The sequence below is a fragment of the Sabethes cyaneus genome, chromosome 1 (genome assembly GCF_943734655.1).
Source record: "Sabethes cyaneus chromosome 1, idSabCyanKW18_F2, whole genome shotgun sequence".
NCBI classification, from domain to species: domain Eukaryota; kingdom Metazoa; phylum Arthropoda; class Insecta; order Diptera; family Culicidae; genus Sabethes; species Sabethes cyaneus.
In genome coordinates this window covers 3,442,361-3,458,968 of record NC_071353.1, presented here as the reverse complement: position 1 = coordinate 3,458,968, position 16,608 = coordinate 3,442,361, and the positions used below count along the sequence as shown (strand labels likewise).

General features: G+C 39.8%; 1 protein-coding gene across 1 annotated transcript in view; it reads left to right on the top strand.

Moving 5' to 3' along the window:
• LOC128733915 (neurexin-1) overlaps nucleotides 1–16,608 on the top strand; it is a 156,125-nt gene that overhangs the window by 25,236 nt on the left and 114,281 nt on the right. The window contains exon 3 of the mRNA XM_053827790.1: nucleotides 9,593–9,737. Within this exon, the coding sequence (XP_053683765.1) occupies nucleotides 9,593–9,737 (145 nt within the window). The remainder of the gene's footprint in view (nucleotides 1–9,592; nucleotides 9,738–16,608) is intronic.

Here is a 16,608-nt window from a genome sequence, read left to right as displayed (position 1 = left end):
AGAGGATTAAGGGTGATGCGCTGGTAGTCCATGCGACCGCCAACGTTTCGTACGCAGCGATCTTCCGTAAAGTTCGCGAGGCTCCAGAACTGAAAGAGCTCGGCGAAAAAGTGGTAAGGACCAGGCGAACCCAAAAGGCAGTGATGTTCTTTGAGCTGCAGAAGGATCCATCGATCAGGAGCGCAGGCTTTAAGGAGCTCGTTGCCAAAGCGTTGGGGTATGAAGCAAACGTTAAAGCGCTCTCCCAAGAAACCGTTATTGAGTGTAGGGATCTGGATGAAATTACGACGGAACAAGAGTTGAGAAGTGCATTGAAGGCACAGTGCGAATTATGCGAATACCAAATAGTTGGAGGTCGACTTAACCTTTCTCAGCTTCCATACCAATCGAAACACCCTGCTCTCCTCCTTTCCAAAGAACTATTCGTTCACTCGGCTAATCGGCGAGCACTACCATCGAAGGCTTGAAACATGGCGGCGGGCGTCTTCTACTATCAGCGATTTGCGAGGAATATTGGCCCTTGAATGGTCGTCACTTGGTGAAAAGCATCGTACGAAATTGCTTCCGCTGTTCACGCCAGCATCCTGTCCTGGCAATTGGGTAGTACCCAGATCTTCTACACACTCCAGTGAACGCCCTCGAGCATCTCCAAAGACTGCAACAACACGCCCAGAAATTTTGGTATCACTAGCGTTCAGAATATCTGCGGGAGCTGATAAAGGATACGAAACGTGCTGCGCGAAACGACGAGATCCAACCAGGCCGCATGGTAATCTTGGTAGATGAAATGCTGCCAGCAATCCGTTGGCCACTAGCCCGCATTATACAAATACACCCTGGAAGCGACAATTTGACACGCGTGGGAACTTTGCGTACAGCAAAAGGAGCCATTACAAGACCTATCTCTAAGATCTGCCTGCTATCAGTTCTGGAATCGACTCCCGAGAATGAGCAACTAGATGTTCCTGCCATTGATCACCGACCTGAGCAACGAGAATAAATATTCATCTGTAGAAATATTCCTAGATGGTTAACTAATTAGTTTGAACATACTAGTTCAAGGCGGTGCGTATGTTGGCTCTGGCAGCACGGAGTGCGGGTTTCGCCTTCTTACTTCGCTGCTGGTGCTAACAGGCGCTCAACAGGCGAGTTTATCTTGCCATTCTGGTAGTCACATTCACTCGATCGTCTAGCCAACTACCCGACCGATCTGGCTACTCGGTAGTTAGCTTTCAGTCACATTCGAGTGTTAAATAGTTTGTCGTTGTTATATCTATTTAGTTAGATTTACATAAATAAAGTGTGTAGTGATAAAAAGTTATTGATTCTACTTCTGTGGACCGAAAGCACCTGCGGGTCTGGCGCGGGCGTGGACCTTGTATTTGGAATCATAGCCGTCAGGGCTAATCGTCATTCTGGGGTAACTCGAACCTCGCCATCAGATACAACGTAGGACCATCTGTCAAGGATCAACCTTCTGGCAAGCGCCATCACCGGTCTTTTCAGAATGAACACCTTTGTAGATGAAGATATAAAAGATTTTCTGATGAATCTTTCAGATTATGGACTAGCAGTTTTTGTTGAACCAAAAAACAAACGGTAGTTTTTCACTTGTGTGCCATAGAAATGGAATCATCAACAAAGTTAGTAAATTTTTATTATTCGTATATATAAATTAGTTATAGAGGAACTAACAAAATGTTGCTTTAATTTTCATTGATTCGTGAATTGTATTAAGTTGTTCGAAAATTTAGCATTACACTCAAGTCTTTTTTTACACGGTTTGTTTTTTTAGATTACTCAAGAACGGTGAAACTTAGGGACCATTTACAAACTACGGGACGAATGTCGGGCCCCTGCAAAGTGTATTGAGAAATAAATTAATGTTGTCTAAGTTGCCCCGTTCTAAATAATCGAAAAACCAAACCGTGTAAAAAAAGTACTTGAGTGTATTTGCTATGCCCATTCCAACTACCCACTGAGCGAGGATTTATAGTTAGACATTGCTTAATTTTTTTTAATTATCTGAAAACTTGGTTAACAAATTCATAATTTAGTAAATTATTAGAGATGGTTAAAAAAATATTACAATTTGATTGATTAAAACCTCTCTGAAAGGTATTGAGGCTTGACTAAGTTAGAAGCGTATAAAATGTTACCACTTTATATACAACGAAAATTAACAAAGCTTTTTTAATCTCGAGTCTTTTTTAAATTAATTACTTGTCAACTTGTTTCAATTATAAATTTTGGCATTTTAAATTTCGAATTTGGAATTTTGAATCTAGAATTTTGAATTCACTCACGTCGACTCATTGAATTTGAATGAGTGTCACGTCTTTTCTTTCGTAAGTTAAGTACTAAAAACGAATTTCTATAAGATTGACGGACTTAAAAATCCAACGCCGTCCTAAGGCGTAAATTAAAGTTTTATATTTTTTCGGAAAAGGATTGTAGCAAAATCCTGTTCGAAAACTATACGCTTATGGAATTGAAGGTAATTTAAATCATGCGGAAAACAACAGAACCGCAGGCAGGCACTGTAGTGCACTGCCCCACTCAACACCGCAACGTGGAGTAATTCCAATATACGCAAAAATGCTGCCGCTATTCCAGCTCCACTTCCCCGTAGCGATGGTAAGTTGAAAAGCCAGGAAAATATTCCAGAATTTCAACTATTTTCCTCTTGCTCAGCTCGAGAATGCTGCCAACATTCACTACGCAGAAAGTTGGTTGACAGCCGGATAGTTATCACAACTTCGCTAGTTAATTCACTTTATGGTCTCATCAAAGATGAAGTGTTGCGTTACAGTTTGAAAAGTTTTCGTTCAGTTTCGATGGTTCGTCTGTGCTATAAAACCGAAAGTTATGAGCTGGATAGAAATTATCGACTTTTAAAATTTGATCACCCCTTGACGAAAGCAATCTTTTGTCTCCTAATTTCATGCAAATTATTCATCACAAAAAAATAAAAATGGCGAGCCCGAAAGGAGCCACTTCTGTCACCCGGCTGTTGCCAACGTCGACGGAACGAGTTATTTTACCGACGTGGTTTCCACGTCGGAGGGTACGGACGAGGGTAACTGAGCTGTCAGTAATCGCTCTTTTTCCCCTGCGAAGAAATTTAATCAAGTGGAAAGTTATGAATTTGCTCCCAAAAAGGATAAATCTTCCAACTGTGGTCATTCGAACCCGCGTTAGTGGGGATGACATCGGTGAAATGAGCGGAAATTGTGGGAATCTATAAAGGTGGAAAATCGACTGATAACCTGCTTACCAAGACCGACGAAGTGGAAACCCGGATACGTTTCTATACGCTTTTGTTTCACGTTCGTTAACGGGCGGTGCGCTCCTTCCGCTCCTTATTAGTTTATTTCCAGTCGGCAGTCGTATTCACTGTCGTATCAGCCTGGAAAATAAACGCGCCATCCATGATTGTCAATCATTCATCACCGCGTCCACTTTCGACTTCAGTCGATTACCCCAATCAGGAAAGCAACAATAGCCGCACCATAATCACATAACACGTTGTCCTTCCTTTTGCTGCTGCCCACGCCAGCAGTCAAGTTTCGACGACGATGTGCCGAGTCTGATGTAGGATTAAGTATAAGTGTATACAAAAGTGCCGAAGTCCTGCCGAAGGCTGTCGGTTTTTTGTTTCATTTCACAAGTCATCGGGGTAGTTTTGGGTGGCTAAAGGCACTGGGATTTTCACCGCGGGCTATTAATAAACATAATCAAGCCAAATGATGTCTAACGGAGGGGGGTGCTTTTGACGTACTGCGTCGGTCCGTCCGTGGACTGCCGACGGCGGTCTGCCCCGGGGGTTGTTAATTGGTGTATCGATTTTTGCGCCATCCACAAGTGGAAGGCAGCGGCCAACACAGCGCAACCGGCTGTGTGGGTTCATGTTTATTCACACAGCGCTAAAAGCTTTCCGTGGTTTGTGCGAAATAGTTTCCTTTTAGCCGCCAGCTGTTTCAAGTTTCACTCTGCAGCTATAGCACAGTCTGTCTGAGCTGAGAAAGCTCTCCCTGTTTCGAGGATTAATTACCTAAGCTTGGTGTTTTGAAATCTCTTTTTCATTGCGGCAGCTTTCATCTAACAAAAACAAATCGTGTCGTAGCTTCTTTTGATTTTCTAAAATTTCTAAGGGTTCCCGTGGTAGTCGTTTCTTGCTTGTATTTCTGAAAGATAGCTTTGACTGAGAGGCCACTCTGGGCTCAGTTTCGCAATTTCACTAATTAAAATTGATATCAGAAAGAGAGGAATTATTCAATTTGTGACCGGATGTGCGAATGAAAATACGGACGGAAAGGTGTTTTCAAGCCCAACAGAGCAGAGAGTAAAGCGACAGATGGAAAATGAGATGGCACACCTGTGCGGGTTGTTACATTCGTAAGAAGCTCCCCCGTTTCCTAGGGACGCTAGGGGCAGGAAGGATACTTTTGGCTGGATGGAAATTTACCTCAGCACGAGATGGCATGTTTGGGAAGGAACGAAGCTGTATAGTAAACCGATACCGATCTTGGGAAAAGTGACGTGATTTTCATGCAAATTGCTACTCGAGTAGTTTTACCTTACATGTTGTCCTGATTTCCGCAATAGTTAATTAGCCGTACCGTATTGTACGTTTTTGAACTTGACATTAATTTTTTGGGTTGGTGTTGAGTTGCATTATCAACAGCTGGAATTTACTATTGGAATATCTCTTTAAAAACTTTCTACACCGATAAGTTATTAAGATCAAGGGATATCATAAAATTTATGATATACCTTGATCTTAATAACTTATCGGTGTAGCAACATTTAATGTTGCAGTTGCACTTCTATCTGTCCCTGATAAAAGTTTAATATTATGCTTGCCAAATTTATGTTGATCTATCGGGAGTCTATCGGGAGGCATTTTTAAACACTTTTTGATGCAATTTGATAGCTGCGAGAATTCTTGTTCTTGAGTACCATTTGGCACTTAATTGTCTGCATACCACTTCAATGTCTTTGTTTCGTAATGACCGGGTGCCGAATCAGGCCAAAACAGCACGGAAAAACCGTAACCGTTTCTTCACCCAAGTTTTCTGGTTGATGATCCCGGTTGCAATGAAATGTTGGTTTTCAAGCTATACAGATAGTCTGCCAAATCAGATGCTTGTTATCAAACTTTGACAGTTGCATATGACGAGCAACTTTTCAAAAGGTCCAATGTGCCATTGAGAGATTCTCTTTGCGTCTCCTCTCTTACGCTTATAAATGCACTTCAATGCGTTTATTTTACATAAAATGGTTGCTGGAGTTATTGGATAGCTAATACTTAAGACAAATTGGTTTGAAATGCATTTATGTTTATAGGACATTATCTTTAAAACTTCTTTAAAAATTGGTTTTTCATACTTAGCTTTTGATAGTTGCATTTTATAAGAATACAATGTTCTAGTAAATTATCGAAGCTCTAAAACTACACGTTTTTGTAGAAGACCGCAAATCTCTTGGACCTTTACTTGCTGAGTTATCGCATATTCAAGCTTTAAATTTCAATAGCTTTACGAGCCCATGGGGCAAAATGGGGCAAGCGGATTTATGAAATCAATGCTTCATCATAAATACGGAGAATACGGAAAGCATTTTATGTGTTTCGCGTTCGCTAAAAGCTCGATACACGTCAATTTTTTATGTTAGTAGATAGATACATGGTTTCTTCGGCAAAGTTATGGAAAATGTAAAGGTAAACAACTTTGCTAAAGAAATGACATTTCTATTGCTATCGAATGCAGAGCTGTAGAGCATTTTCGTTGGCAATTCTTTTAAAATTCGTTTTTTATACATAGCTTATATTGGTTGCATTTTACAGGAATATATGGCTCTAGGCGATTATTGAAGGACTCAAAATACACGTTTTTGCAGAAGATTACAAAACTCTAGGACCTTTCTTTACAAAGTTATCGCTTTTGACTCGTGAAGTTAAAGAAAAATAAAGCTTAAAAAGCTAAAGGTCCTAGAGTTTTGCAAACTTCTGCAAAACATGTATTTTGGATCTTTCAATAATCGCCTAGAACCATTTACTCTTGTAAAATGCATTCAACATACGCTAAATATGTAAAACTTATTTATAAAGAATTTTTAATGAAAATGCTCTACAGCTCTGCACTCGATGGAGATAGAAATGTCAGAAGCGCTGCTTTCATAAATCCGCTTGCCCCATTTTACCCCATAGGCTTGTGAAGCTATGGAAATTTACAGCTTGAATATGCGATAACTCAGCAAGTAAAGGTCCAAGAGATTTGCGGTCTTCAGCAAAAACGTGTATTTTGAGAGCTTCGATAATTTCTTAGAACATTTAAAGAATATGCCCTATAGTTAAGCACTCGATAAAGATAGAAATTTTATTTCTTCAGCAAAGTTGCATGTTTTTACAATATTTACAACTTTGCCAAAGAAACTATGTCTATATTTCGTAACAGAAAAAAATATTTTTTCATTTTAATTTATTAATTCGATCCACCCTTCCTGGCTATCGGCAAAAGTTTCCAGAAGCAATGTATGCCGTTAGTGACAGTTAATTTCGCCACTTTTAACGATTTCTGTAACTCAACCTATAAGTAGTTCGAATTTTCGCAATCCGGAAGCAAAATTTGGATGCGTTCATTTACTTGCTTAGACGGCATTATGATAACTGAAGAGTAAATGTCCTCGTTAAAATAGAGACATCATTCTGCACGCACACACACCTGCTATATGAGGAATGTTAAGATTTTTTAATACACAATTAAAAAGGAATAGACTGGACCGATGAAGAGGGAGAACGGAAGAGAAAATAAGAAATATGAGAGAAAAGCAGTAAAAACGATAAAGAAAACGAGAAGGAAAATTAGTGCAGATTGGACAGAAAAGGAGAGAAAACGGAACAAAAAAAGAAAAAAGGAGGAAATACGATAGCAGGAAAATTGAGAAAGAGGCAAAGAGCCAGAAAAAACGAAAACGGAAGATGAACGACATAAAACGAAAGACAGAATGTGACAGAACAGGGGTAAAAACAGGACATAAGAGGAAGAACGGAACAGACAAAAACAAAAAATAGAAAAGAGTTAATGAGACAGCTAAAAAGGAACAGAAAAGTGAAAACCGAGGGGAAAATCAGGACTAAACAGGGCAAAAATTGAAACAGCTAAAGAAGAGAAATAGAAAACAGCGGGCAAGTAAAACAGGAAAAATTTAAGAGAAAAAGAGGCAAAATGAGATAAATTGAGGAAAAACGGGACAGAAAAAACAACGTGACCGAGAAAAAAGAGGAAAAACAAGACAATAAAGGAAAAACATAAAACAAGAGAAACCAAAAGGGAAAAAATATCAAGAGAGGAGAGATAGATAGATAGATAGATAGATGGAGATGGAGATGGAGATGGAGATGGAGATGGAGATGGAGATGGAGATAGACGAGACAACATGGGAATTGGTTCGCTCATCCTCCATTCCCTCCATCCCCAGCGAGCGATTGCCCAGAACAACAACTGCAGGTGAACACCTCTCTTCAAATAGATTTCACCACCAAACATCTGATGAGGTTGCGTAATGTATACCGGCGCTAATACCAGCGTACTGGGGACCGGCAGAAAAAAATCGATGGCAAACAGTCCTTCTAGGGTTATTCCACACGAGTACTCTGTTGCCGAGGGAGTCGCCGAGGTCGATCTATCAGACAGCTTGGTATCTGAGGAAGAAAAAATCACCGCTGACGAACTGATGGGCCATGTCAAGGGATCTAAAAGCATGAAGGCCCCAGGGATCGATAGCACGTTTAAATCGAGCTCAAGGACTTGAGCTACAGCTAATTTACTTTTGTAGCAAACCTGTTCAACCGGTGCTGGGAGCTTGGCTAGTTCCCTTCAAGGTGGTAATTAGCTAAAGTTATTCCAGTGCTGAAACCGGGGAAAGGTCCTACTGTTTCCAAGAGCTATCGACCCATCAGCTTGCTCTCTGCCCTCTCCAAGCTGTTTGAGAAGTCAATCCAAAGCCGGATTCCTACGTTCGATGATGAAAATGGTGTCTTCCTGGAGGAACAGTTTAGATTCCGCAAAGAAGGTCCACCATCCATCAACTTCATCGAGTTACCAACATAATCCAGCGAAACAAGTCGGTATCCAAAACGACAGCAATGGCGATCAATTTTAGTTCTAATTGCATGTCCAATTTTAAGCCGAATTTCAAGTCCATGTAATTCCAATTTCAAATGTAATTCCGAGTCTTATCACAAGGCCAATTGAAACCCATTTTACGTCCAATTTCAATTGTAATTTCAACTTCAATTTCGTATATAATTTCATAGCCATTTTAAACTTTAAGTCGGAAATTTTACTTAAACTCGCAACAAATAATCTAATCATTTCGGTGACTTCGTCTTCAGAGCGTTTTCAATCAGTGCCAGCAATGCTTTCGACTCAATCGAAGTCTTCGATAATTTAATTTTATATTTCTCTAATGACACGGCACAGGTCGACTGTAAATGTGGGCGACGCCCACAGCCGGTCGGCTAAAAACTTTCGCCCAACCGGCGAAATCGGGAACCGGCAATCGCTTTGCGTCAGCAGCATAATTTCAGACAAAAGTGTCCGCCAAGAGTTTGCAGTGTACTACGTCTTATGGACGCTTCTGGGGGCACAGCGAGATGGCGGATGGTAAAATTTGTCTTTTTATGTGAACGGAACAAACGGAAGCAGGACCCGTAGCTAGCTTCTAGATTTGTAATGAAGCGATAAATTCGAACAGCCGGTTTGCAAATACTACCAGTTTCGGGAACGAAACTTTTAAGTTCACGTCACGACGCTCGCTCTGATGTTGCAGCAGAAGATGTTGTTAAAATCAAAATATAAAATAAGTTAAAAAAGGCGCTTTTTTGAATACACTTCTCAATCTTTCGTTTGATAAAAATCGTTCACCAGCATGCAAATAATTCACGACTAAAATGTCGTTTGCTGAGAAAGCTGAATTCGTTGACCTTATTTTCCCATCCATCGTCGCCGATGCTGCTCCCAAGAGTTTGCAGTGAAAAAAAAGCGCTAGGTGTGCTCTTTTTTCTCGCATTATTCTTGTTCATTTTTATACCATAAAAGTTCCATGAAAAAATCATTTTTATTCTGCCACCCAGCTGCGAGGCAAACAACGCAAACAAAAAATCTACCTAATTCTATCCACCGAACGGTGTTGTGCTGCCGTTCTTCTAAAACCCGGTTGCGGGTGGTAGGTAACGTTGCGTAAGCTCAAATCAGCCGAGTCATTTTAAAACTTTCTGGCACAAACGGTCCAGGCTCGCTTCCCGAGGGATTATAAAAGCATGCAAAACGAGAAACACAAAACGGACTTGTATTCAGCACCATAGAATAATAAAAATAAATTTTCATAAAGCGAATGGAAATTGCGCACGTGAAGGAATACGGCATAACTAGTGCCTAGTCACCGTGTTCTCTTCCCCAATGTCCCCGTTTCTTGCATGAAAACCGGAAAAAATATCTACCGAGAAAGAAAAAGAAGAATGTATTGAAGAATTTGTCACAATAATAATGCTGATACACATTCCTGTCTCTTCCTCTACTCGGCACAGGTACAACTCGAAGCTGGCCCTTCTGGCGCTGCCAAGCGTCATCTTCGAGCCCCGTTTTCGCGGTTCCGTTCGAAATCTGGTGTACTCGGACCAGCCTGGTGTGTCCCCCCGGCGGCAGGAAATGCGGCAACCGAGAGATATCAAGGTAAGTGCTGACAGTGCAGTGGGTGGTTCGGTCCACCGTGCGCGTCGCCGAGGGTGGGTGGGTGGCTGATATGCTTTTATTTATTCTGACTTGTACTAGCAACGAATATCCAATTTTATAGGATCTTCGTTAGTCATTCCGGTCGCAGTCCACCTACACTTGAAAGCATTAAATTTGCCGGTCAATTCACTGTCCTGTGCTAGGGCATATGAACGGGCGTACGGATGATGAATAGCTCTCCGGGATATTGGCGCGTTTGTGTGAGGGAAAAAGTGGCGCTGAATTTATAATATTTCATTCTAATACCATAATGACGGATTATTGCTGCGGAACTTTTAGCCTTTAAGTCCTAATTATCACCTCTTTGCGCACTACAACACTCGGAAGGAGGAGGGAATAATTGCGAAAAAAAAGTACATATCATTCATTCGTTGCACTGAAATTGAATGCTGCATAACTCTTGAATGACGGAAGCTTTTTTTTCTCGTTATTACGTCGGTATTCCTACATGGTTTCGCTTACAAGTTGATAGCAAGATGCTTGGAGAAATATTGCATTCAGAACTAACGACAATTAGCTTAAAAAACGAAGCCCATGTTTATGAACTTACGTTAATAATAAACAAGAGGTGGTTTGGCAGAAGTTAATTGAATGCACACTGAATCCAAGGACCTCTAACAAATGTAGAGAAATTATGTTTTTTTATTTTTTGTCCTTCAGTCTCTGTTGTAGACTGAAAGCAAATACTCAAAAAAATTCCGTTTGTATTGGTAATTTTATCAAAAAATATAGAGTGTTAGGTAGTTTAGTGCAAATATTTGCGGGGGTGATAGAGGATCAAATTTGACGCAAAAAATCCTTCTACGCATATGGCCAAATCTCAATCGGTACATTTTCCGCTTTCGGTTCTGTTTATCTTAAATTATCTCTGGTACAAAAACTATGCTAAAAGCAAAGCATAGTCATGGGTTTATACCGTCTTTAGACATTACCCTTCTTTATCGACAGACTTCGCAGCCGGCTGTTAGAGTACAGGAAAATTACGGGGCCAGTGCAACGATCCTACTGACTCTATCTAGCATAACTATGCTAGCTATCTCAATTCTGTTACTTTCATTCGAAAGCTGAGAAAATTTTGTGTTGAAAATTGCATTTAAACCGCCCACTTTATGAGATTTAGCAACTTCTAAGAAGCTTTGAAATAAGTGTTTCTCAAGGCATTTTTATCGAATTTCTCCTAAAAATGTGTGCTAAAACTGATTGTTATTCACCAATTTAAAGCTCTAGTACCATTCAACAATTAGTTTGACGTAAAACGTCTATCTCTTTTTGTTTCGTTGCAATCTAATCAAAATCTAATCAAAAATATTGTCCAAAATCTTGTTTAGAAGCTAGTTCAAGCCTGTTTCGAAATTGTTACAAAATCTGATGAAAAATGTGGTCCGCAATCTAGTCCAGGTCCAGAATCCTAATCCAAAATTTGGTTGGTGGATTAAAATCTGATTAAAAATGTGGCCCAAAATGTGGTTTATAATCCTTTCCAGTTTCAGAGTCTGGACCCAAATTTGATGCAAAAACTAGTTCAAAATCCAATAAAAAATGTGGTCTACAATCGGGGCAAGGTCCCACAAACTGGTGCTGGCCTAGAATTTGGTCCGAAACTTGATAAAAAATTTGGTAAAAATATCATTCAAAATCTGATCCAAATCTGATAAAACTGTGGTCCAAAATCTGATTTCGAATCTGGTGTAGCTCCAAGATCTTGATCTTGTTTTGAGTAAATCTGATCAAAAATGAGGTCCAAAAAGTGGTCAAAATGGTGTCCAAAATCTTACTCAAATTCTGGTCCACATCTGACAAAAATGTTGTCCAAAATTTAGTCTAGAATCTAGTCCAAATCTGTTCGAAAATCTGAAACAAAAGTTGATAAAAATGCGGTTCGCAATCTGTTCCAAAATCTGGTCGCTGGTTTACAATCTGATCAAAAATGTGGTTCAAAATCTGATCAAAGATATATGTAGTCCTTAATTTAGTTTTTAATCTGGCCCAGTATGAGAATCTGGTCCAAAATTTGATTAAAAATCTGAACCAAAATCTGATAAAAATGTGCTGCAGACTCTGGTCTTGGTCTAGTATGTGGTTCAAAATCTGGTCCCACATCTGATCCGAAATCAAAAATGTGGTCCAAAATATTATCCAAATATCATTCAAAATCTGAACCAAATTTGATAAAAATGTAGTCCAAAATCTGGCCCAGAATCTGATGGAGGTCCATCATCTGGTTCAAGTCCGGAGTCTGATACAAAATATGGCCAAAATCTAATTAAAAGTTTAGTCTAAGATCTGGTTCAGAATCTAGTTCAAATCGATTATTACAAGTTATTACAAAATCTGGAACAAAATTTAATAGAAAAAAGTGGTCTGCAATCTAGTCCAGGTACAAAATACGGTCCAGGTTCAGAACTTGCACCAAAATTTGAGTGGTGGATTAAAATCTGATGATCAACAATGTAGTTCAAAATCTGGTTCATAATTCCGTCCAGGTTCAGATTCTGGACCCGAATTTGATTGAAGTTTTGGGAGCGTCTTAGTAGGATACGAAACCTGGATCTGAAAATCTGGTCCAGAATTAGAGTAAGGTCCATAACTAGTCTTGGTCTAGAATCTAATCCAAAATTTTATAAAAAATGTAGTTAAAAATATCATCCAAAATCTGGTCCAAATTTGATAAAAATATTGTCAAAAATCTGGTCCAAATGTTATAAAAATATTCTGACGCAGGTCCAGAATATGGTCCAGACCAGGTCTAGAATCTGGGTCCAAAATCTAATCCAAACCTGGTCAAACATCTGATCAAAAATGTGGTTCAAAATTTGGTTTAAAATCTAGTCCAAATCTGTTCTACAATCTGAAACAAAAGTTGATCAAAAATGCGGTTCGCAATCTAGTCCTGGTCCGGAATTTGGTTCCAAACTTGATCCAAAAACTGGTTGCTGGTGTCAAAACTGATTAAAAAACTGTGGTCCAAAATCTGCTCCAGGTCCACAATCCGACTCAAAATCTGATCAAAAATCTGGTCCAGAATCTAGTCTATATCTGTTCTGCAATTTGTTACAAAATTTGGAGCATAATCTGAGAAAAATGTGGTCCAGGATTTCGTGTAGGTTCAGAATCTGGTTGGTGGTTCAAAATCTTATCGGAAAGAACACGAATTTAGGAAACGAGGAAGCGCTAAATCTAGTCTTCGCCAAGGGCGCCACAATGCCATGACTACGGCTCTGGACACGGTTAGACGCATATGGAAAACTGTCTCGAAACTGACCTCTGGGGTCTCTCTGGGACGTTTCTGAAAACGATTGCAGTATTAAAATGTATTCTCCGGGACCACTCGCGGACATTCACCTGTGTTATGGCTTCGCTAATTGTCTAGCAACGAACGCCCAGCAGGAGTATGGTTGTAGATTTTCTGATCGTCGGCTACCTAATGCAAGTAAGAGATGTCTACGACAACGCACCGTCGCTTCCGAGAAGGAACGTTGTTTTCAACGAGCCTCAGCATCATCAGCAAGTGGCGTCAGCAATTGACCATAAAATTTTGCGAATCGTAGGAAATGATTTCAAGACAAGCCCATTGTCACCATGGAGGTGTGGAACCTATTGTACCGGGTAAAAAGCATCCTTTGCACACTGCAGGTTCAAGAGTTGCTGCTAGCGAATAAACCTAAACGGCTTGAGTTTTGCAGAATTATGCAAGCAAAAGCGGAGGCGAACCCTCACTTTATGAAAAACATTGTTGTTGTTTATCATACGTGTCAGAATGTGTTCAACGCACGCGCTAATCTAGTGTGCTATGCGTGATGTATGAATTCTTGCAGTTTTCAGACACTAATTCAACACTCAAAACCATACGTTTAAAATAAAATTGCAACGAAACAAAAAGAGATAGACGTTTTACGTCAAAGAACTAATTGTAGAACGGTACTAGAGCTTTAAATTGGTGAATAACAATCAGTTTTATCACACATTTTTAGGAGAAATTCGATAAAAATGCCTTGAGAAACATTTATTTAAAGCTGTTTGCTTCCTAAAACTTATTAAATCTCATAAAGCGGGAGGTTTAAACGCAAATTTCAAAATAAAATTTTCTCAGCTTTCGAATGAAAGTAACAGAATTGAGCTAGCTAGGATAGTTTTTGTACCAGAGCTAATTTAAGGTAAACAGAACCGAAAGCTGAAAATGTTCAATAACTCTGTAACGATTGAGATTTGGCCATATGCGTAGAAGAATTTTTTGCGTCAAATATGATCTTCTAACCACCTAACACCCTGTATATTCGAAAATGAAACACAGATTTGTACTGTGAATTCCTTCATCAGTAGACTATCCTTCGGAAAGCCAAATTCATAAGTTCACGTACAACATTTCGCTCCCTCTCAATCATCCCATGGACATGGGAAACTATAGTCCACCTTGGAAGCATTGACAACGAGACAAGAGCCCGTATCGCACGAACCGTTCCATCATTTAGGGCTCCATTATTCAATACGGAATTGCTTAATGAAGATAGAAAGATGAACAAGATAATCCTGCGAAAGTAAATCATTTTCACCTTGTTTCCGGCGGCGCGGTGCGGCGGTCTGGGCTGACCCTAGCTAGCTAGGCTAGCAACAGCTGCAACATTTTGGCTGCCATCGTGGTAAGAACAGCCCTGGGGGCGAATTTCCATAAATAAAAACCAACCTGGGGCTGAAAGATTGAAAGCTTCGCTTTTCCTGAAGTGCTCTTTTTCTTCTGCCATATTGCCTGGCGGCCGTGGCCGTGGTAAGCATGACGGTCCGCGCAGCCATGGCAATGGTTGTGTTTACTTTGCTGGTTTATTTTTATTTACTCGCTGAGTCTGAAAATTATGTTTCTTACCGACGAAAATGATGGAGCCAACGCCGAACGGACGGATGGATGGATGGATGGACGCAGCTGTGTCGTCTTGAAGATAAAAGAAAAAAAAAATATCGAAAGCAGCGAGTTTCGAAGAAAAGACACTTTTTGGTCAATGATCATTTTGTCGATAAAGAATATTCACTTCATAATTGACTGATTTCGCTTTGTTTTTGTTTTTCGTTTCAAATAAGCTAATTGGTGTATGAAAAGTCACCAACAACATGTTGACCACTTGTTAAGGCAGTTCAATTTTTATAGGCATAATATTAATTGGAGGACCAGTTAGCTTTGCCATCAGGTAAAGTGTCATAAAACTCTGAGGCACGTAATTGTGTGTCGAAGAGCCTAAGCAGAGAATGTTTATTGCCACTTGAAGCATTAGCTATGTTCAACGGAGCATGCGGCAAGCACGAGCTTTCACTTGACGCTGGCTGGCGGCAGTGACATTCAGTCGAATTGATGTCGCTATTGCCTTGGAAATGCGCGATTTTTCGCGGAATGTCTCTGGCTCGTCCGCAACGATGATAACAAGCTTCAGGGTACGGCCAAGCTATAGTTCAAGGTGAAACCAGCAGCGGTGATAAATATTTGGCTTTCTGTTCGTGCATAGCGATAAAGCAGACAATGGAGCACGTGGAAGCAAAAAAAAAAAACGACAAGCTATGAGGCCACCCATTTTCCTCCTTTGCTTTCAAGGTCACCTGAAAATCCTGGCAGCATCACGGAATCGAGACGCAGACGCTCTATATACCCTCTCGGTCTAGGTTGACAGAGGAAAAATTTATAGCCGATAAATCGCACGGCCGTCACTCGAGGCTTGCTTCATATCTGATGATGTACGGATGAGTGCCATTGTTGATGAAGCTTAATAGTTGACGAAACACGCAGTTGACATGACGTTGTTTTCTCCCATATTCGCGTCAATTACTGTGGAATGAGAGCGAAATTGATTCTTTCTCAAACCATTATTGTTTTCTATTTTGACTGTTTAAAGCGTATTGAACCATCAAATACTGACATAGGGTAATAGACCCGCTTCGTCATAGCTAAACACGATCTATAAGGTATTGATTTTTATAAGAACTATTTTATGCTTCTTGCCTGTACATGCACACTCATTTAGACAAATTAAATATTTCGAAACTTACATTTTTAGTGAAAAAAATCATATTGCAGCGGCAGTTCGTCATAGGGAAACTTCACTTCGTCGTATGCTCGATTTTCTTCTATCTATATCTATCTATCTATCTATCTATCTATATCTATTCTATCTATCGATATTCGTCTATCACGAAGAGATAGCAATTGTTTACAAAAATTTGAGCGAATATTCGTTAAAAAATAATAATTTTCTTAGTTCAGTTCAGACAATATTCATAAATAATGCTGCTAAGTAACATTTAGTTTGAATGTAATTGACATCAGGTTGGTTCTAGTGCTGCCACGAAGCCATCCAGCACCCTACTGTAAACATTTAAAGTACCAGTTGAACTTCACATTTTTATGCTAGTTTCTATGACATAAAATCCATTACAAGGAAAACTTAAAGTTCCGTTTCAAATGGAAAATTTCTGTCACAACGAGCAGTCTGAAAGTTCCAAACACAACAAAAACAGTTTTCCTTTCGGGTCCCACTGAACCCGTTACCGTTCACAGTGCATCATAGTTAAACTTTCTCGATGGTTCGAGCTTTGTTACTCGATGTCAGAAAAGTTTCAACCATTTCCACTCCCTCCGAGTTGTATGCTGGTTTGCTTTGAAGACAGCTGCCGGCATCAAGTTGAAATGCTTTCATCTGAATTACTTAAGAAAAATACACCAATAAAATTTCAAGTATTCCCGAGAATGGCACTAGAAGTCAGTAATTCATAATTATTTGCTGTATCAACGGATCGATTGAAATTTTCTTATACTGGGAAGTAGAATTGTAAA